This window comes from Pinus tabuliformis, chromosome 6, assembly GCF_031772625.1.
Source record: "Pinus tabuliformis cultivar Carrire ecotype Pingquan chromosome 6, CPIR1, whole genome shotgun sequence".
NCBI classification, from domain to species: Eukaryota; Viridiplantae; Streptophyta; class Pinopsida; order Pinales; family Pinaceae; genus Pinus; species Pinus tabuliformis.
Genome location: NC_142292.1, coordinates 844652037 through 844673268, shown reverse-complemented (window position 1 = coordinate 844673268; position 21232 = coordinate 844652037). Strand labels below are relative to the sequence as shown.

The 21232-nt window shown below is 37.8% G+C and overlaps 1 protein-coding gene across 1 annotated transcript; it reads left to right on the top strand.

The window, feature by feature from the left end:
• The first annotated feature begins 14856 nt into the window (after positions 1 to 14856).
• On the top strand, positions 14857 to 18875 carry LOC149261517 (transcription factor MYBS3-like). The gene is made up of 3 exons (XM_089422333.1): positions 14857 to 15354; positions 17252 to 17454; positions 17769 to 18875. The coding sequence occupies exons 1-3, from the start codon at positions 15072 to 15074 to the stop codon at positions 18456 to 18458; spliced, it is 1176 nt and encodes a 391-aa protein (XP_089278459.1). The 5' UTR covers positions 14857 to 15071; the 3' UTR covers positions 18459 to 18875.
• The last annotated feature ends 2357 nt before the right edge of the window (positions 18876 to 21232 follow it).

Sequence of the window (21232 nt, the reverse complement as noted above, 5' to 3'; positions counted from 1 at the left end):
ATAGGGAAAATTATTGAATTGCTTTACACTATTGTTTCTAGGGTAGCTGCCAAACCTAGAGGGCTAGCATTCTTTAGGAATACTAGTTTTCCCAGAAACATTGCCTTTGCACATAGTCCCGTAAATGATGATACCAAATATCTATATACTTGGATCAATCGTGAAATACCGAATTCTTGGAGAGCTTAATGCAACTTTGATTATCACAGTAGATCATCGTTGGATTCATCATCTGACCAAACAGTCCCACAAATACCTTTCTCATCCAAATCGACTCACGTGTTGTTTGACTTGCATCCATGTATTCTGCTTCTGCCAAGTTGAGCACCACAGATCTTTGCTTCCCGTTGTACCAGGAAACTGCTGTGGACCCAAGACTAACAATTCCACCTAATGTATTCTTTCGATCGGATGGACTTCCTACCTAATCTGCATCTGTGAAGCCAAACAACTTCACTCCCTTTGTTTGTCTATACCATAATCTATATTGGCTAGTGCCTCTAAGGTACCATAATACATGTTTTGTTTCCCTCCAATACAATTTGGTTAGCCTAACCATAGCTTGGATCAGCTGGTTGATTACATAGCACATATCTGGTCGTGTGTTCACAAGGTACATTAGTGAACCCACTAACTGTCGATAATGGTAACATCCACCTGTTCACCTAAAGTGGCAGTCTCCTTCCTCTAGTTGGTCACTAGAGGTGTCTTCATGGGATTACAACTCTCAATGCGTAATCTATGCAATATCTCGTTGGCATACTTATCTTGAGACATAAACAATTCCCCATCGCCTTGCCATACTTCCAACCCGAGGAAGTAGTGCATGAGACCCATGTCTTTCATCTCAAATTCCCTTGCAAGATCCTCCTTACAAGAAATTATCAACTGCTCATCACCTATTAATATTAAATCATCAAAATATAAAACAATGATAAGAAATTTATATTATACCAAAATATCATAGAGGTTTGCATCTCCCTCACTTTTGGTGAAGCCCAACCCAGTGAGATAATTGTTGATCCTGGTGTACCAAGCATAGGGTACTTGTTTGAGACCGTACAACACTCGCTTGAGTCTGCACACATGAGACTCTTAATCAAATGTCTCAAAACCTTCTAGTTACTTGATGTACACCTCCTCCTAAATAACCCCATTAAGGAATCTTGTTTTTACATCCATCTGGTGGATCTTCCACCCGATCCACGTAGCGAGTGCAATAATTGATCTAATGGATGAATACATTGCTGCAAGAGCAAAGGTTTCCTCATAGTCAATTCCCTCAACTTGAGAGAATTATTTGGCCATAAATATGGCCTTATACTTCTCTATGCTTCTGTTTGCTGCATTCTTAACTTTAAAGATCCATCTCAAACCCACAACTGATTTATCTGTCAACCTTGGGACCACTTCCCAAACATTGTTCTTCATGATGGATTCGTATTCTTCCACCATTCCATCAACCCAAACTGGTTGCTCAACTGCTTCCTCAAAAGAGGATGGCTCAGTCTCTACAAGCTCAGGCATTAGAGTCATTTAGCTAGTGTACCTCTTAGGTGACCTCCTTTTCCTGTGCAATTTTGAAGGAGCTCCCACATTCTCCCTCGTATCTTGCACAAATATATCAGCTTCCTTGGTTCTTTTTCTCCCTTCTTTGGATAGTTCTACTTGAGTGGATGTCTCCACTCTCTGCTCCTCTATTTGTGGCTACTCCATAACTTCCTAAGGCTTTCTCCTCATCAAACTTTACATCCCTACGCAAAACTGTCATTATGAGGGAAGGTAAGTGCACAAAATAATCGTGTGGAGTTTTGGTGTAACCAACAGAAAATCCCAACTCTATTGTCGACTCAAGCTTCTTCCTAAAATATTTGGATACATGGTAGTAAATAGAGGCTCCAAAAATTTTGAAGTGAGACACATCCAACTTTCTCCCTGAGAAAGCCTCCTCCGATGTAATCATACCAAGAATCCGATGAGGACTCCGGTTCTGCAAGTAGGCTGTTGTATTACATGCCTCTACCCACAAATTTAGTGGTATGCCTTGGTCATGTAACATAGCTCTCACAACTCCCACAATGCTACGATTCTTTCTCTCAACTACCCCATTCTACTACGGGTTGTTGGGTGTTATCAACTCTCTTCGAATGCCTTCTTTCACACAGAAATCCTTAAAGTCTTCTTGTCGGTCTCTTTCTCAACTAGTGCCTTGAACTCTACAAACTTTGAGAATGTCTCATCCTTCTTCTGCATGAAGAAGATCCAACACTTTCTTGAGAAATAATCAATAAAAATAAAATAGTACTTATGTTTGGCACTATAGGCTTTCGAGAAAGGTCCACAAACATCAAAGTGGACTCTTTCCAAGACTACATGTGCTTTGTTGTCTCAATCATGGAATGTGGATTTCACATACTTCCCCAAGGTACAACCTTTTCATACATCATGTTGCTCAAGTGCTCCTTTAGGGAGGCCAGTGGTTATTTGTTGCATAATTTTCAGGGTGCCATGATGCAAATGGCCCAATCTCCTGTGCCAGAGCTCACTGACATCACGACTCTACACTTTCTCTACCTTACTGCTTAATGCAACACAATCTTCCACATCCAACTTGTACAAGTTCTTCACCCAAACCCTGATCTGCTTCACCTGTCCAGTAGCTATGTGCCTCAAAAATTCTTTACCTTTACTGAAGATTACATCATAACCACGGTCTTCCAAAACTGCTACAGAGATGAGGTTCTTCTTTAGGCCTGGAACAAACATGACATATTTGAGGTGAAGAGGGGATCCTAACTCCCTCTTAAAGGTTATTGTACCAATCCTGGTAGTATTGTACCTTCCGTTATCCCCAAGCTCAATATGCATCTGGAGATCTTTCTCCTCCAGGTCACTGAAAAAATCTCTACACCCTGTCATATGGAACGAGGCACTAGAATCCAAGTACCATACTCTCCCCATTGTAGTGTTGGCCATGCATGCAATAAGGGTGAAGTCTAGCTCAAACTATGAAGCCAATGCCTCACCTGCCACTCCTCCTAAGTTCTTCTTGCTAGAATTTTTGTGTGGAAACTTTGTAGCATAGTGCCTGAATTCATGATAATTGAAGCATTTAATTTTGGACAAGTCTTTCTTCTTACCCCCTTGGTTGGATTTTGGTTTGGTTTGAGATTTCTTCCCTTTTTCCTTCTTTCCCTTTCCAACCAATGCAAAATTTTCATCATCCTCTGCTTTGGAGGAAGTTCCATCCTGGTTATTTCTCCTGAACTCTTCTTGTATCAAGTCGGGCCACAACCTTTTCCACTTTGGTAAATTTTCCCTTCCATTACCGAGTCATGGTAGTTATGCCAATATTTTGAAAGGCCTAGAAGAGCTAGCTTCACCAGTTCCTCTTCTGCAACAGTCAAACCAACCCCTCCAAGCTCATCCCAAACTTGTGTAAATTTGGTGAGATACTGCAAAATAGTATCATTCTTCTCCATTTTAATTTTTCGAAGTTTGTCTTTGAGGGCTAGTTTTCTATGATCACTGCTATTCTTGAATAGCTTTGTCAATGCCTTCCAAATTGCAAAAGGAGTTTCTTTTCCATGGATATTTGAGACAATGTGATCTTGCACTCCCTCCAAGATTATTCTCCTCGCATTGGCTACATCTTTCTTCCATTGGGCTAGGTTTTGTGCATTAGCTGATCCAAGTTTTTCATTGTATGTCTTGACATATTCCAACAATCTATTTTCATCAAGCACCACCTCCATGCAATAAAATTTGATTTTCCTTCCAAGGCATTGATCTGAAAATCACTCGTGAGTGATCTCAGTTAATTAAATTAATGAATGAAGGTATTACAGACTCATGTGTTGGTGTGTGTGTCTATGTTATCTTAGGCAATGGATCTATCAGACTGCAAAATAAACAGACACTGGAAAATGGAAAACAGTAAGAGAAACACAATAAGCAAATGCAAGAACACAACAAATTAATAAGGAGTTCACCCAATCCTCCTGGGCTACGTCTTCGATCCAGCTTTCAATGGTGGCTTTCTTTTTATTGTGTCCTTAAACAGAGTTTTTACAATGAGGAGCTCAATTTGAGTCTCCTGAAACAGATGATGGTTAGTAGGGTGGTTATTGGATTCCCCAAGCCACTAGAGTGCATAGACTCCCCCTTACCAAGTCTCGACCTCAACTGGTCTTAATGGGATGAGTCCAATTTGGTACTCAGTTCCCCGACAAATATCCTCACCGGGATTGCTTGAACCTCTCAAGCCTTCTGTCTGCTCGATTTTGCCTTAGCTCCACAGGTCAACTCGACTCTCTGTTCTCTGCTTCACTTTCTGTTCGGTTTCAATGGCTCACTGTCTCCTTCTCTCTTTTTTCCTGTCTCTTTTGTTCTCTGTCTGTTCATGGCTTAAAGCTAATCCGTCCCTTGACTGTTCACTTCCTCTTCTGCCTCTTCGGATTGCCTGTTGTTGTCCGCTTGGAATTCCCTGCCTCTGCGTCATCGCCATTGTGTAACGTCTCACATGGAGGTGGCCACTTGTCCCTTCACGAACTGAGCACCAGCTCTTCCTCGACGGTTCATTATTTTGGTTACGTTGTGAAATGATTCATCTGCCAACTCAGTGGTGAAATTAGACTTCAAACTTTTATATGCCGCAACTTAATTCTCGCTCCAGATCCGGTCATTCATTGGGTGCAATCTTCGTCGTTAGATCTGGAGCCCCCAGATCCTACGATGTTCGCTCTTATCGCGCGGTTGACTTGCTTGGATGTTAGCCCGCGATGAGAGGTGGTTTTCTCTCTCATCCGCTGGACACGCGTCATTCGCTGTATGGCATCGCTGGGTCTCTTGACAATTCCGCTTACCGCCCAAAACGCCTCTGATATTTCGCCGATTTTGGAGTGCCGATTTTGGAGTGTGGGACCTGCCTTTCAGTTTAGCGCTTTTCCCATGGTTTTCGGGTTTCCCTTGTGACCAAGCGCTTGGGGCTATTCCATTTCGATGGGTTTTGCCCAACGATGCACGATAGCGCTAATCGCGCATCAGAAACGGTCTCCGTTTTCCGATCTGGACTTCCTAACTGCTAGTTTGCGTCCTGCACGGTCTCCATGGGCCTCAGTTAGCGCGCTTTGACCGAGGTCCTCGTCATTCCTTGCTGGCTACAAACTGCCACTGTCCAGAGGTCCTTCTTGATAGCTCTTTGTTCACAAGTTTTTGAAGTCTATCATGAGTTGATACAATCATAGAACTCTGATAATTTTCCATGGATCCAATTCGGATCACGGCCTTCCTGCTGAAAAAGCTTTTGGACCACCAAAAGTTGGTTTTCAAGCATCGACTAAGTGAGGATACATCTGTCTCAGTTGTCTAATCTCTATCCACTTTGCACTGCTCGGCTTTGAACCCTTGAGCCCAACTCTGAGGTACTCAACATCTCCCCTGTGCGTCGTTCTCAATTTCCTGTCCAGAACTATGTCTTCCTGCAATTCATTAAGATATTCAAGTAACAAGTCATCAATAGAAGACAATTGACTCTGCTCTTTGGGATCCTCAGTGAACGAAGGTTAAAACAGTCTCAAGCTGTCTGCATTCACGACTGAGTAGATGTGCATATAAGCTGGTAGATCAAGGTGAAAAGCATTCTCACCAATTTTCTCAAGTAACTTAAAGGGTCCATACCTGATAGGCTTCAGCTTTTTACCTTCACCTTTCATTCTGTCCTTGCTAATATACAGCTAGACTTGGTCACCAACTTGGAAACTATGCTCCATCCGATGCTTGTCATGCCTTGCCTTGTACTTGGCTTGGCTCTTTTCCAGCTGTTCTTGTACTGCCTGGTGGATCTCTTGGATTTGTTCAATGAACCTAGTTGCCTTGTCCACATCATTGTGTCCCTCAATTGTGGTGTCTCTACCAAATACAAAATCCAAAGGAGACCTTGGTGTGAAACCAAAACAGGTCTCAAAAGGAGATCTCTATGTAGAAGAATGTTTGGCTCTATTGTAAGCATGTTGCACATAACACAAATGTTCATCCCAAAGCTTAGGATGCTTACTGCAATATCCTCTGAGCAACTGGATCACTGTCCTGTTGACTACTTCTGTTTGGCCATCAGTTTGTGGATGGAAAGCTGTGCTTTTCTTCAATTTGGTGTCCATTAGTTCCCACAGACTTGACCAAAACTTTCCCACAAATCGGGTGTCTCGATCAGATACAATGGAAGTGGGTAATCCAAAATGAACCCATACATGTTGAAAGAACAATTTTGCAATTTGTTTAGCTGTAATATGTTTACTACAAGGTATCAAAATACACATTTTGTTGAATCTATCCACAACAACATACATATTATCATGACCTTTCCTAGATTTAGGCAGTCCTCCAACAAAATCCATGGAAACACTTTCCCAAGGATGAGAATGTACTATCAACGGAGTCTACAAGCCTAATTTTCTATTGCCGGGCTTGCTTTTAGCACACATAATACACCCTCTTACATATCTAGAAACTGTCTCGTTCATTTTTGGCCAATAACAAAACCTTTGCAGCGGTGCAACTGTTTTACTTACCCCAAAGTGACCTGATATTAGAGAAGTGTGTGCTTCTCGAATTATCTTTACTCTTTCAATTTGTGGAATGCATAGCTTCCCACAATGATATAAGAGTCAGTCCTTTACATGATAATCCAATTCTTCTATTCATTTGCCTTGACTCAAAGTTGCATATACATCTTTAAAGTCTATATTTTGAGAATATTGTTTAATGTAGCTCCCATGTAACACAGAATTATGCTTAAGTATAGTAGATGCATTTATAATGGGTCTAGATAACATATCTGCAACTTTATTGTGTATGCCCTTTTTATATCTGATGACTAAATGAAACTGTTGTAGAAACCCATCCATCTATAGTGTTTTGATTGTTGCAACTTAGTTTGGGAGTGTAGATATTGAAGTGGTTGATGATCAGTATGTATTACTGTCTCTTTGTCCATTAAGTAATGTTTCCACTTCTTCACACTCTGTACTAATGCATACAATTCTTTATCATATGTAGGATAGTTAACTACTGCAGAATTAAAAGTCTCAGAATGATAACATATGGGTTTACCGTGTTGTGTCAACACTGCTCCCATGGCATAGTCACTGGCATCCGTTTGGATTTCCAATGGTCTTTGAAGATCAGGCAGTGCTAGTACATGTGTTGTACTAATCTTTTCTTTCAAGGTGTCGAAGGCTTTCTGTTGTTTGCCTCCCCACTGAAACACCTTGTTCAATCATGTCAAAGCATGTAAGGGAGTTGTAATTAAGGAAAAGTCAGGAATGAACTTTCTTCAATATTGTGCTGCTCCTAAGAAGCTCCTAACTTTTGTAGCAGATTTGGGTTTAGGCTAGTTTACAATCACTGCCACCTTAGAGGGATCTATCTTCAATTCACCACCCCCTACTATATGTCCCAAATAATTCAAAGATGTTTTGCCAAATTCACATTTTGAGAGTTTAACATAAATTTTTTCTCTTTTCAAAACATCTAGTGTCTGCTTAACATGCTTTAAATGTTCTTCCCATGTTTTGCTAAATATCAGAATGTCATCCAGATACACAATAACAAAATCATCAAGAAAAGGTCTGAGTACATCATTCATTATTCTCATGAAAGTAGCAGGAGCATTAGTTAAGCCAAAAGGCATAACCAGCCACTCATACAATCCCTGCTTTGTTTTGAAAGCAGTGTTCCATGCATCTTGTTCTGCAACTCTGACCTTATGGTATCCACTATGCAAGTATAACTTGGAAAAATAAACAGCTCCTTTCAATTGATCTAAGAGATCATCTATGCGAGGAAGGGGATAACGATTTTTGATTGTTATCTTATTTAGTGCTCAGTAATCAATGCACATTCTCCATGAGCCATCTTTCTTTCTCACCAAAACGATTGGTAACCCACATGGTGATGTGCTAGGTCTGATGAACCCTTTCTCGAGCAACTCCTACACCTGCTTCTTGATTTCTGCGTTCTCTAAAGCGGACAACCTTTTATACCTGTGGCTGCAATAGTTGTTTCATCTCCTGAGTCTGACCCCAAATCTTTCTGAATCGCTGCAACAGTCTTCTTCTTCTTGCCCTTGAACTTCTTAGGTCTCAGCTCCGGATGCAGAATCCAACAGTGCTCATCATCATGCCCATCCTTCTTACAGTGAGTGCATGAAGACTTGCTTTTCTGTGCAGTGTTAGCCTTCCTTACTTTCCATTTCTGTTTTCTTTTCTCCTTATTCTTGCTTGCAGTGGGTTGGGACGATCCCACAACTTCTGGATTTCCATTCTTTCCTTTAGCTTCTATATGAGTAGCTTGTACAGATACCTCATCTATACTGGTGGGATTAAACATGAGGATAGTGTGCTTCATGTAGCTGTGTAGATCATCGATGTACTTCAACAAAGTCTCAGGTGAGTCTAATGAGATTCCTAGAATCAATGCTCTCTTCCTAAATTCTTGGGTGTATCCTTGTACACTTTGCCCTTTCAACTATCGAAGAGTTTGCCAGCTCATCATGGCTTGCTGCATGTAGGCCAATGGATAGAACTACTTTTTGATTGTAGAAACAAATTCACTCCAGATAAAGATAGTCTTACCATGTCTCTTCATGTCACCTTGGGTCCTGCCTTCCCACCAAACTAAGGTAGTGCCTCCAAGGTGTAGGCTTGCCAGCTGAATCTTGCTCTTGCTTGAATCGATACTCTGCACTCTGCAATAAACATCAATTTGTCTAATCCAATTATCCAGCTTTTCTGCATTCAACTCTCCGTCATATATAGGTAAATCAAATTTAACATCTAGCTTAATCAAAGATGCATTCTTTTTATGTTCAGGGCTATTAGGAGGTGTGAGAAAGCTTTCTTCTTTCCCTTTGCCTTTTGAGTGGTCATGGAGGAAAGACTCATCTTCTCCTTTGTCTTGTTTGAAGCCCTATGAATCTTCATACTTATGTTTTCTAAAGTCCTTATACATTTCCTCTACCATGGACCTTATGGCTAGGAAACTATCTATGAATGGAGGGTCTGGCCCCACAGAACCTTCCTCTGACATCGTCTTCCAAGGATAGACTCTCCCAATTTTAGGATTAGTTTCGACCAACTCTCCTTCTCCTAATTTGAGCTTTGATCTAGTTAGCATTCAACAGCTAAGTCTAACACAAGCTTGTCTAACCTTACAACCTAGAGCTCCGATACCACTTGATTTGAAAATCACTCGTGAGTGATCTCAGTTAATTAAATTAATGAATGAAGGTATTACAGACTCATGTGCTAGTGTGTGTGTCTATGTTATCTTAGGCAATGGATCGATTAGATTGCAAAATATACAAACAATGGAAAACGGAAAAAAGTAAGAGAAACATAGTAAGCAAATGCAAGAACACAACAAATTAATAAGGAGTTCACCCAATCCTCCCGGACTACGTCTCTGGTCCAGCTTTCGGTGGTGGCCTTCTTTTTATTGTGTCTTTAAACAAAGATTTTACAATGAGGAGCTCAATTTGAATCTCCTGAAACAGATGATGCTTAGTAGGGTGGTTCTTGGATTCCCCAAGCCACTAGAGTGCACAGACTCCCCCTTACCAAGTCTCGACCTCAACTGGTCTTAATGGGATGAGTCCAATTTGGTACTCAGTTCCCCGACAGATATCCTCACTGGGATTGCTTGAACCTCTCAAGCCTTCTGTCTGCTCGATGCTACCTTAGCTCCGCAAGTCAGCTCTGCTCTCTGTTCTCTACTTCACTTTATGTTCGGTTTCTCTAGCTCACTGCCTCCTTCTCTCTTTTTTCCTGTCTCTTTTGTTCTCTATCTGTTCATGGCTTAAAGCCAATCCGTCCCTTGACTGTTCGCTTCCTCTTCCGCCTCTTCGGATTGCCTGCTACTGTCTGCTTGGAATTCCCTGCCTCTGCGTCATCACCACTGTGTAACATTTCACAGGGAGGTGGCCACTTGTCCCTTCATGAACTGAGCGCCAACTCTTCCTCGACGGTTCGTTATTTCGGTTACGTTGTGAAATGATTCATCCGCCAACTCAGCGGTCAAATCGGACTTCAAACTTTTATATGCCGCAGCTTAATTCTCCCTCCAGATCTGGTCATTCATTGGGTGCAATCTCCGTCGTTAGATCTGGAGCCCCCAGATCCTACGGTGTTTGCTCTTATCGCGCGGTTGACTTGCTCGGACGTTAGCCCGCGATGAGAGGCGGTTTTCTCTCTCATCCGCCGGACACGCGTCGTTCGCTATATGGCATCGCTGGGTCTCCTGACAATTCCGCTTACTGCCCAAAACACCTTCGATATTCTGCCGGTTTTGGAGCGCGGGACCCGCCTTTCAGTTTAGCGCTTTTCCCATGGTTTTCGGGTTTCCCTTGTGACCGAGCGCTCAGGGCTATTCCATTTTGAGGGGTTTTTCCCAGCGAAAGCACGAATCACGCATCAGAAACGGCCTTCGTTTTCCGATTCAGACTTCCTAACTGCTAGTTTGTGTCCTATGCGGTCTCCATGGGCCTCGGTCAGCGTGCTTTGACTGAGGTCATCGTTGTTCCTTGCTGGCTACAAACTGCCACTGTCATAGAACTCTGATAATTTTCCTTGGATCCAATTCGGATCAGGCATACTCTAATTTCAACCCGTTGATGCTCATATTCTGGACTCTGAAGAAATCCTGCTACACTGAAGTTGCAAATTCGAACCTCTTAAGGAACAACTTCAAAATTCTTGTTCTAATGCAAATTTAGCTCTGATACCATGTAGAAATATGGTGATAGAATTGCAAGTGCTCAAGAAGTTTGATTTCAAATCAAGAGACGCAATCCTACTCTATTGACCTGCGAAATTTAATTCACAATTTAGAACAATAACCGCACACATGCAATAATAGAAACCACACATGCACAATATTTTTCTAGGGGAAAGCAACTGCTAAAAACCCCTTAAGCCTACTTGCATTAATCAGATGAATAAAGAATGTATTACAATTTCTTGCTTTCTCTAAGCACAACCTGCAAGTGAATAACCTATCTCTCTACTCAATGAGAAGCTTTGACCTAGAATTAGTCAAATTCTACCTCATCTTGAGCCCCTATTTCCTTGCGCAATTCTTGAGGAATTAGGCCCTTATTATTTAGGAATTTTCCTCCAATTGATTGTGCAATTCCCAAGGTTGATCATCTAATTGCATGCAACACTTGTACACTCAAGAATAGTCTACAACTGATGTTACACTGCCTTGGAATCTCCACCACAACTGGGGAACTCGAATTCTTTGCATGCACTAGCTATTTTAGGTTGATTGATCAGTTAACTAGATGATCATTGAGTTAGACTGTTGTCCCACTACACAACTGACCTTCCACTAGTTCTATCAACAATTAGAACTAGTTTAATTGAATACAACTGGAAATAACTGACCTTGATTGCTACAAATTAGCAATCACACATGCTTAACTGAACTCCAAGCCCTCTAACTCGAATTTACTGAGTAAACTGAGTGACACAAGCCATGTCACACAAGTTAACTACCTCCAAGTTGTCTGCTGATGTGGAAATTCGAATTTTCTCAATTTGACCAAGGAAAAGTCAAATTGAGACTTTCTTGCTGCACTTCTCAATAATAACTAGGAATTATACCACTCATAGGGATTGACATTCTGTGCTGCAGACATTTAAGACACTTCAAATTACACATTTGTAAACCTTCAATCGATACAAACTCCTACCACACTTGCGTCCTGCTCCACCAGGTGTAAGGCTCGTCGATACCATCGAGAACCGCCACCTTGTTGGCCACCCAAATTTTCCACATGGTCATTATGACTAGACTGCCAAAAAATACCATTGTTACAACTTCTTGGGAGAGCATCTCATGATTAAAACGTTTTATCTAAAAATCACCCCATCAAAAGCTAAAGCATGAATCATTTAAATCAATGTAAAATGATCCATGGTCAAAATAAAACATACACATCATTTTGAAATTTTAATACTTTAATGTTTGATATTTATCATTAAATTTTAATTTCTTTATTAAACACCTAAAAGGAGGGGAAGTTAGAAAATTCCATATAATGTGTAACCATGCATCGCTTTCTCTCAATGTAAAAAATTAGCTCTATGCCATTTTCAAAACTCTATTCAAGCCAATCATTATGATTATGGACCGGTGATTTAGATTTTTCTGGAGAAAATTTGAAGTCCCTATCACCATGGTCCACAATCCACAAACTTTCACTTACTACTTTTATGGTTGCTTGGCACTCTATTATGGTTCTTTGACATATAGTTAATGGGTATGAGGTTCGACAATTAAGAGTGGACAATTCGAAAACGTTACAAGTGTCTTAATGGTTTTACTTTCCACTATTACTTGCAAGTTACTTCTTTTGCTAAATAATCATAACCTTAGGATTCATTTATTAATAGTATAAATCCCTTTATATTTAATAAAAAAGTTTTATCTAACAATATTTATAATAATTTTGCATATTTTTGGTTTCCCGTAGTGCACATTGGTTTTCTATTTAGTTTAAGACACGGTATACTCATTAGCTATTTATTTGCAAAATAACTTTGAGTTAAAATATTTTGCTCACACTTTGAGTTTTATAATGTTTATAGGAAACCCATCGTTATCCATGGGTCCAATTTTACTAATCGCAATAGATTTCTAGAAGGTTACGATTTGTTTCAATTGCATGCCATTCTTTGCCAACTATTTAATATTTTATTATTATTTTTACTACAGGTAATTTAATGTATATTAATATTACTTTTTAATATTTGTTAATTTATATTAATATTAATTTTTTATGTTTGTTTGTTTGTTTTTTTTTTAAATTTTACAAAGAAAAGAATAGTTTTAAAAGTAAAATATTTATATAAGGAATTGGATGGGATTTACGAGAAATAATATTTTGTTTGGCCACATTAAGAAAGTGAAAGATAAAAATAAAATCTTTTTTAACTTTAATTTAAATTATTTAACTTTGTAATACAAATTTTCAACATTATTATTAAAATTTAATAATATGTTAATTTAAAATAATATTTAAATTAATCTAGAATTAAATAAAATTTAATAATATAATATATAATTTATTTATTTGGTAAATAAGTGTATTTTATTAAATTAATATCAAATTATATAATATTCAAGGTTTAGTTTAATTTATAGATAAAATAGTTTTTTTTATTAAAATTTGGGAATATATTATCAAGCAAGAATGTTATTGCTCAAAATAGGTTTTGGAATGCATAAATAGATTCAACACCCTGAAAATCCGGAGACATAAGAATTCTATAAAATAAACAACTTAAAATTCAAATTTTTAAAAATTCCATCTCAAATCTCTATATACTAGCTAAATACATTATGTCATAGTAATGGTAAATTCTATGTGAAATAAAAAACTATAAGTTAAGTAAAACTATAAAAAAAAACATGGACAAAAAATTCATTATATAATATATTATACCATAATATTAATAAATTTTAAGTGAAATAAAAAATCTACAAATTAACTAGAATCATAAGAAAACATGAAAATATCAATAATACTTAAAATAAATAAATCGAATAAAATTGTAAAATTTAATTGGTTGCAAAACTACTCTCAAATATTAACCACTTTTCAAAATTTTTAACCTCAAATAAAATCTTAAAATATATCATTTCAAAATACATAACCTTAAATTATAATAAATTTCCATGCTATATAAAATTTATATTAAATATAAAAAATCATTTTATTACACAACAATTTATTTTATAATATTTTATCATAAAATTAAATATATATATATATATATATATATATATATATATATATATATATATATATATATATATTTTAAATTTAAATATAAAAATTTATAACCATTAATTATATGAGTTTATGAATATTAAATATTTGGCAAATATCACCTTCACTACTCTAGGTTTAACATATTCTTATTATTTATTAGAATATGTATTTAATATAACATTTTTTTTTTTCTATATTAAGACTAACCTACGTACCCACGGGAGATTTGAACCGGTGACCTATCGCAAGGAGTGTCTTAACAGCGCACCCATTCACCGTCAATCCAAACCCCCGTAGGCGTATTTAATATAACATTATTATTTATTATAAGCATTTTAATAATTTAAGTTAATGTTATATTCAAATCAAATATTTATGACATTGTATTTTATTGGTTTTTTTTATTTGTTAGGTCATGTGACTCATAAAATGATTAACAAGTTTAATTTGTAGTTTTGAGTAGTCTCCTCAAAACTTTTAATCCTGTTTTTGGAACCTCGCCGTGGAAAGGGGATTAATAAGATATAAATAATAATAAGATAAGCTGGGGTAAGATTCGAAAATATAGTTTAAATCTTGCAAGGTTAAGAATGTTTGAATATTATAAAATAACAATAAAATAAAATGGTTGAATATAAGATTTCCAAGGTGGCACCCACTCGAATCGAAAGAAAGATACAAATTCCAAAAGCCTCTTTAGAACTGTAAATACTCCAAAATTTTAATATTCGATGGGTGGGGCCACATTTGGAAGGTCATCCCCGTATCCTTCCACAAGCCCCATGTGACCGCAAGAGAATTTAAAAGAATTTTTGTGACAATGTCGAAACGCCCGACAACTGCTCATGGAAAAACAAGATGTATGTATGTATGCATCCATCCATATGGATGGATAATGATGTACATATGTCATATCCATTCCATTATCCATTGGCAACTCCGCACCGTCAAAATATTTAGCCGACCTAATTAAAAAATACCCATAATTAATCTAAAAATATATTCGTTAAATTTATTGGAAAAGCAGTCGTCTTCCCCTTGCTGTGCAGTTATTTCTTTCTTTTTATTCAAATGACAGCACGACTTCCTTTCCTCAGATGTTTCCCAGGCTGCACTCATCAGCTGCAGCACCACGCGGTTTTGGATTCTCCCTGTTCTTTGTTCTGTTGCGTTAAAGATTGGTTGCAGGTTCGAATCACCGAGGCCGATTTGAATTCTCCTGAGGATTGACAAGATGACGCGCAAGTGCTCGCACTGTGGCAACAACGGGCATAACTCCAGGACGTGCCCTAACCGCGGCGGGGTGAAGCTCTTCGGCGTTCGGCTTACCGATGGCCCGATCAGAAAGAGCGCTAGCATGGGGAATTTGATGATGATGTCCAACCCTAGCTCTCCCGCTGAGCCCTCCGAGCCGGCCTCTGCCGCTGCTGCTGCCGCGGCGGCGGCGGCCGGCGGCTATCTCTCTGATGGTCTTGTGGAGGCCTCCACTTCCTCCAATTCTCGCGAGCGGAAGAAAGGTGAAGGATCTTGACTCAAATTTCTACTGAATATTCAAGAAAATGTTGTCTCTTCGTGCTCCAATGTCTGTGATCATGCCTAGAATCAAAGCCCGTTACTTATACTTGATGAGAATATCTTTCTTTAGCATTTAGTGTAAAATCCTAGGGTGCGTTTGCTTGCTTTCGTGATTGGTTGCTCACTTGGTTTTAAAGATCAGTATGTCTTCCGAATCCGGCCTTTCTTCCCTTCTTCGTTATTGGCTGCTATAAAAGCTTATATATCTTATATCTAAAGACAATATTTATCTAGTTTAAAAATAACAAAGATCTGGATTCAATTCTCTGGACAATGTTCAAGAAAATGTCGTCTGTTCGAGCTTTGATGTCCGTGAAAGTGTCTAGAATCCCCTGATATTTGATGAGAAAATATTGATTTTGCATTAAAAAATCCAAGGCTGCATTTGCTTGCTTCGCAATTGTTTGGTCATTTTGTTTGAAAGACCATTTTTATTTTCCAAATCGGAGATCTTCTTTTTCTTTTTGTGTCAGGCTTAGAATAACGGCTTATAAGTCTAATGTTTGATGATAAAATATTTATATATGTGAAAAATAAGGTCGCATTTTCTTGCCTCAGGATTGATTGCTTATTTATATTTTGAAGTGTTTCAAATCGCCCTCCTGCCCCTTTTATTGTTTTAGATGTTCGCAACATTATTTCAGTTTCTGCTTTAAATATGTGCTGGCTGAAGACAAAATCTGTGTAGGTAGGTTTTCAACTATCATTGCTCTTCAGAATATTCAAGAAGATGTAGTGTTAGGGCTTTGATGTCTGTGATTGTTCTTGGAATCAAAGCTTATGACTGATAGTTGAGGAGAAAACATTTCTTTAGCTTTTACTCTAAAAGCCAAGTCTGCTTTTGCTTGCTTCGTGATTGCTTGCTTTTTCGTTTTAAAGATCTCTTTATCTTTCAAATCGGCGTTTTTCTTGCTTTTCTGTGTTCAGGCTTAGAATAAAATCATACAACTCTAAATATTTTATGAGAAAATATTGATTTGGTTAAAAAGTAAGGCTATAATTGCTTGCTTCAGGATTCTTTGCTCATATCGGTTTGAAGAATTCCAAATCGGTGATCTTCATCTTCTTCTTTGTTCTTTGTGCTTTTATGCCTATTGAACTACCGGGGCATCTCTTTAGTTTATTGTTCTGGTTTTCAAATATCCACTGGCTTGCAGAGAAAAGATTTATGTAGGCCTCTGCCGTACCTTGATTTCTGTATGTCTTATCGAATTTATTCTCAAGAACATATTTATCTTGTACATAGGCGTCTGATTTCTGGTTATATGTCCATTGCAAATTATTTTATCTGAAATTTGCGTCCTCTCGGGCAAATATGTCTTTGTTCTGGTAATTTTCGTTTCCTGGCATTTTTGATTTCTTTGTTCGGAAATAGATTTTTATTAAATTGACATGTTTTAAATGAAATTCACATGTAGATGACAGAATGAAAGAAGTTATCCTTGGATAATTTCTTGTTCAGTAATATGTGAGATCGCTCTATTATTGAAATTTAATAGATCACAAGTTTTTTTTTTGATGTAGTCATTAGATACCTAATCATTCAGGTTAGAGATCGTTGTCATTGATCTGTATCTTTAACACAACAATCACATGTAAGAGACGCCAAGAGAACTTTTAGATGCGAGTACCCTAACTGTGTTTTCATTGAAGAGTGTTGATCTTATATTATTTTATCTTTTTGGAAGTCTGTGTTAGATCTTAACTACTAGATACTGATTTGTTCTTGAACTCTTCAGTATGGATATTCATTGAATTTAATGATATTTAGTATTTACATTATTTCCTTGATTTTTTTAGATGATCTCATTAACTTGTAATCTTTCTAAATACCTGCAGGTGTGCCATGGACAGAGGAGGAACATAGAATGTTTTTGCTAGGTTTGCAGAAGCTTGGCAAAGGTGATTGGAGAGGAATAGCACGGAATTTTGTCATAACACGAACACCTACACAGGTAGCCAGCCATGCACAGAAATATTTTATTCGACAGAGCAATATGACTAGAAAGAAGAGACGTTCCAGTCTGTTTGACATGACACCGGTGAGTTTTTTTCTTCCTGTCTTAAATTCTTGGTGTGGTGGGCATGGAAGGGATTCAGGAGGCTTCTTGGGCAAAGATCCCAAGAATTGGATTTGCAATCAATCATAATTGTTCTGAAAAGCTATGCTAAGAACTAATATCATCTTTCAAACCTCAAATGGTATTCTTTTGTTTGAAGTTGTTTCTAAGTTTCTGTAATGTCTATTCATTCTACAATTGACTAAAACATCGTCCATGTATGTTTAATAATTGACTTAGCGATCTTGGATTTAGGAGATTTGACGATTTGACTTGCTTCTGTTAATGCTTTACAGGACCCCAGTTCAACAGCAGTATCCGTAGAAGATTATCCAAAAGTTGCTTCCATTGATCCTATTTGTGATAGCTCTGTTCAAAATCAGATACTACCGACCAGCCATTCTGTTTGTGATAATTCTTCTCAAAACCAGATGCTACCTACTGGCAACACCGGTTGTGACAACTCTGTTCAAAATCAGATGTTACCTACTGACCTAAATTCTGTGTTTAATCAAGGTCCTCTTGTTGAGCCTAATAATGGTGCTCCATTGTTATCATCACAGCCAGCTTCGGATCAGGAATTTGAATCAAATTATTCGGAACAGACTGCAGAAGCGGAAAACTCTTTTTCACAGTGTGCGGCAGCAATGGCTTGTGGTGTTCCAATGACATTTCCAGGTTTCATGGCACCATTACTTCCTTTTCCATTCCCAGCTTGGCCTGGTTTTAGGCCTGCTACAACAGAATTGCCACCAAATTCCAACATTTTTAAGCCAAGGGCTGAGATTCCAAAAGCTCCTGTGAATATTATCGATGAAACAGGCATCTCAAAGTTGAGTATCGGTGATCCACCTGGTTCTATTGAACCTTCAGGATTGTCACTGAAGCTTCTAAATAAACCTTCAAGGCAGTCAGCTTTTCATACAAATCCAGCTCTGAATGATAATGGCTTCGGTTCTAGTGGCAATGCGATTCATGTAGTTTAAGTTAGTAAACAGGAAGAAGATGATGGGGCTGGATTCATTTTGGGTGTTACCCCATGCATACATCAATCTATTCAAAACAGACAGGGTCCCCGGTGCTGTTCACTGGATTGTATAAGATCGGTTGGATCTTTCTCAGGTGCAAAGAATCATAAATCAAGTAAGGCTCAGGAATGGGATCTTGGATTTTGTAGGAATGAGGGTTGGTATACTGGGTTGTTATGATGCTTGAATTTCACTTTGCAAAAATGCAATACTTTTTTGTGCTTGAACTGCAATGGGACAATGTAATGCTAGATTCTTGAGCTTTTGTTCATTTATAGTTTTTAGTACCATTTGGATTACATTTGTAAGAACCCTCTATATCACTTGGGGATATGAGGGAAATAAATGTTTAATAACCATTCTTTATTTGTTTTATTTTTATTGTCTGTTGTAGCTTGAGGACTTCTTTGCTTTGCTAAGTTGTGTTATCCTGGTATTTTGCAATGCAACTTCATGTTATGTTACTAGTTGATTCAAGAATAAGCCTATGAATTAGTGGAAATATTTTGATGGAATAATCCTGTACTTCAATCAAGAAGTTACCATTTTATAAACTGTTAATTCGACATTGGAAGTGTGAAATGTTGTGTTTGAACTTTGTTTTGCTCATGTGGATTAATGAAATTTTAATTGTCACTTGGATTAAAAATTTTACACAGTTCTTTTTCCCTCCTTTTCTGTGTCTTGGAGTTTTGGTTTCTTTTTGTTTGGAGCCTGGATGCTTATTGTTTAGATCAGAATTTATTATTATTTCAGTACATGCAGTGCGTGTCAGAATGTTATCCCATCAGATGTTGTTTCAAGATGCCAGTGTTTCTTATTCAAGTTTCTTAATCATTCCAATTCAGTCTGTTCATTTGAATGCTAAATATGTCTAGTAATTTCCTTGCCCCAACTCTTTGTGCTGGATATTGAAACAATGATTGTGTATTCATTGTGAGTGCATTCAAAGTTTTACAAAACAAATATGAATTATAGAGAATATTGATACAGGATATACGGTAATGACCCGAACTTGTGTACCTGGCTAGAGGGTCCAGGTAAACCTAGCCATTTCGTAATTTCCTTGCCCCAACTCTTTTGTGCTGGAGATCGGAACAATGATTTTGTATTCATTGTGAGTGCATTCAAAGTTTTACAAAACAAATATGAATTATAGAGAATATTAATACAGGATATACGGTAATAACCCGAACTTGTGTACCTGGCTAGAGGGTCCAGGTAAACCTAGCCATTTCGATATGTGACATTTTAAATGTTTAGTTGTGGGCAAACCCTCTTTTAGAATTATCTTAGAAGAATGTGACTATCCATGCCATTTGTATGGGAGAGTTTTATCAGTTTTCTACTGCTGCAGTTTTATGAGAAATATGTACAGTGGCAGCCTCTGAGATATTTCCATTGCAATATTTTTCTTTGTTAGAACATAAACGAGCTGTGGGGTTAAGGCATTCATGTATTCTCAGTATCCATTTTTTTGTCCAGGAAAAAGAGGTGGCAACCAAACCTTTATATATATATATATATATTGATTAGAGGAATAGGTAACTGGGCTGGTTTTGTACTTGCTTGACACGATTCCAACTGATACCTCTAGAACTGTTGGGTGAACTGCGCAGCCCTCAGCATGCAGCCATGGGTAAGCATTTGGGGGATTTGAATATGGGACTTTGTACTCACATTTATTTAAACATTTTCATGGGCTTGTGGGTGCTTGAACTGTTATAATCATATTAGCGTGTGTGTATATTAAAGTAATAGGACTCTGGGCTGGTTTTGCACCTGCTTGACACGATTCCAACTGATCCCTCTATAACTCTCAGGTGAACTACACAGTCCTCAGCGTGCAGCCATGGGTAAGCATTTGGGGATTTGAACATGGGAGTTTGTACTCACATTTATTTAAACATTTTCATGGGCTTAGGAGCTCAAACTGTTGTAATCATATTAGCTTATGTTATTTTTGATTTCTTTTTTCAAATCAGAACTACGGCCTGGTTTTTTCATTTAATAGCTAAAAGGGATTTTATATCAAAGGCGCCGAAAATATCCCAATGTTTCATTCTAGTTTTGTTTCTTACTTTTCAACAAATCCTTCTTGAATTGCAGGCCACCCTTGTATTCATGCCATTGGTCAGTCAAGTAAGCAGCCATGGGTAAGCATTTTGCATTTCGGGATTTGAACATGAGATTTTGTACTCACATTTATTTAAACATTTTCATGGGCTTATGGGAGCTCAAACTGTTGTAATCATATTAGCTTATGTTATTTTTTATTTTATTTTTCAAATCACAACTACGGCCTGGTTTTTTCATTTGATAGTTAAAAGGGATTTTATATCAAAGGCGCTGAAAATCTCCGAATGTTTCATTCTAGTTTTGTTTCCTACTTTTCAACAAATCCTTCTTGAATTGCAGCCCAGCCTTGTATTCATGCCATTGGTCAGTCGAGTAAGCAGCCATGGGTAAGCATTTTGGGATTTGAACATGGGATTTTGTACTCACATTTATTTAAACATTTTCAAGGGCTTATGGAAGCTCAAACTGTTGTAAATCATATTAGCTTATGGTATTTTTGATTTATTTTTCAAATCAGAACTACGGCCTACGGCCTGGTTTTTTCATTTGATAGTTAAAAGGATTTTATATCAAAGGCGCTGAAAATCTCCAAATTTTACATTCTAGTTTTGTTTCCTACTTTTAAACAAATCCTTCTTGAATTGCAGGCCACC

Coding starts and splice junctions, on each gene's coding strand:
- LOC149261517 (XM_089422333.1), top strand. CDS start 15,072: ATGACGCGCAAGTGCTCGCACTGTGGCAACAACGGGCATAACTCCAGG. Junction 15,355..17,251: donor TTCTCGCGAGCGGAAGAAAG/GTGAAGGATCTT, acceptor AAATACCTGCAG/GTGTGCCATGGACAGAGGAG. Junction 17,455..17,768: donor GTCTGTTTGACATGACACCG/GTGAGTTTTTTT, acceptor AATGCTTTACAG/GACCCCAGTTCAACAGCAGT.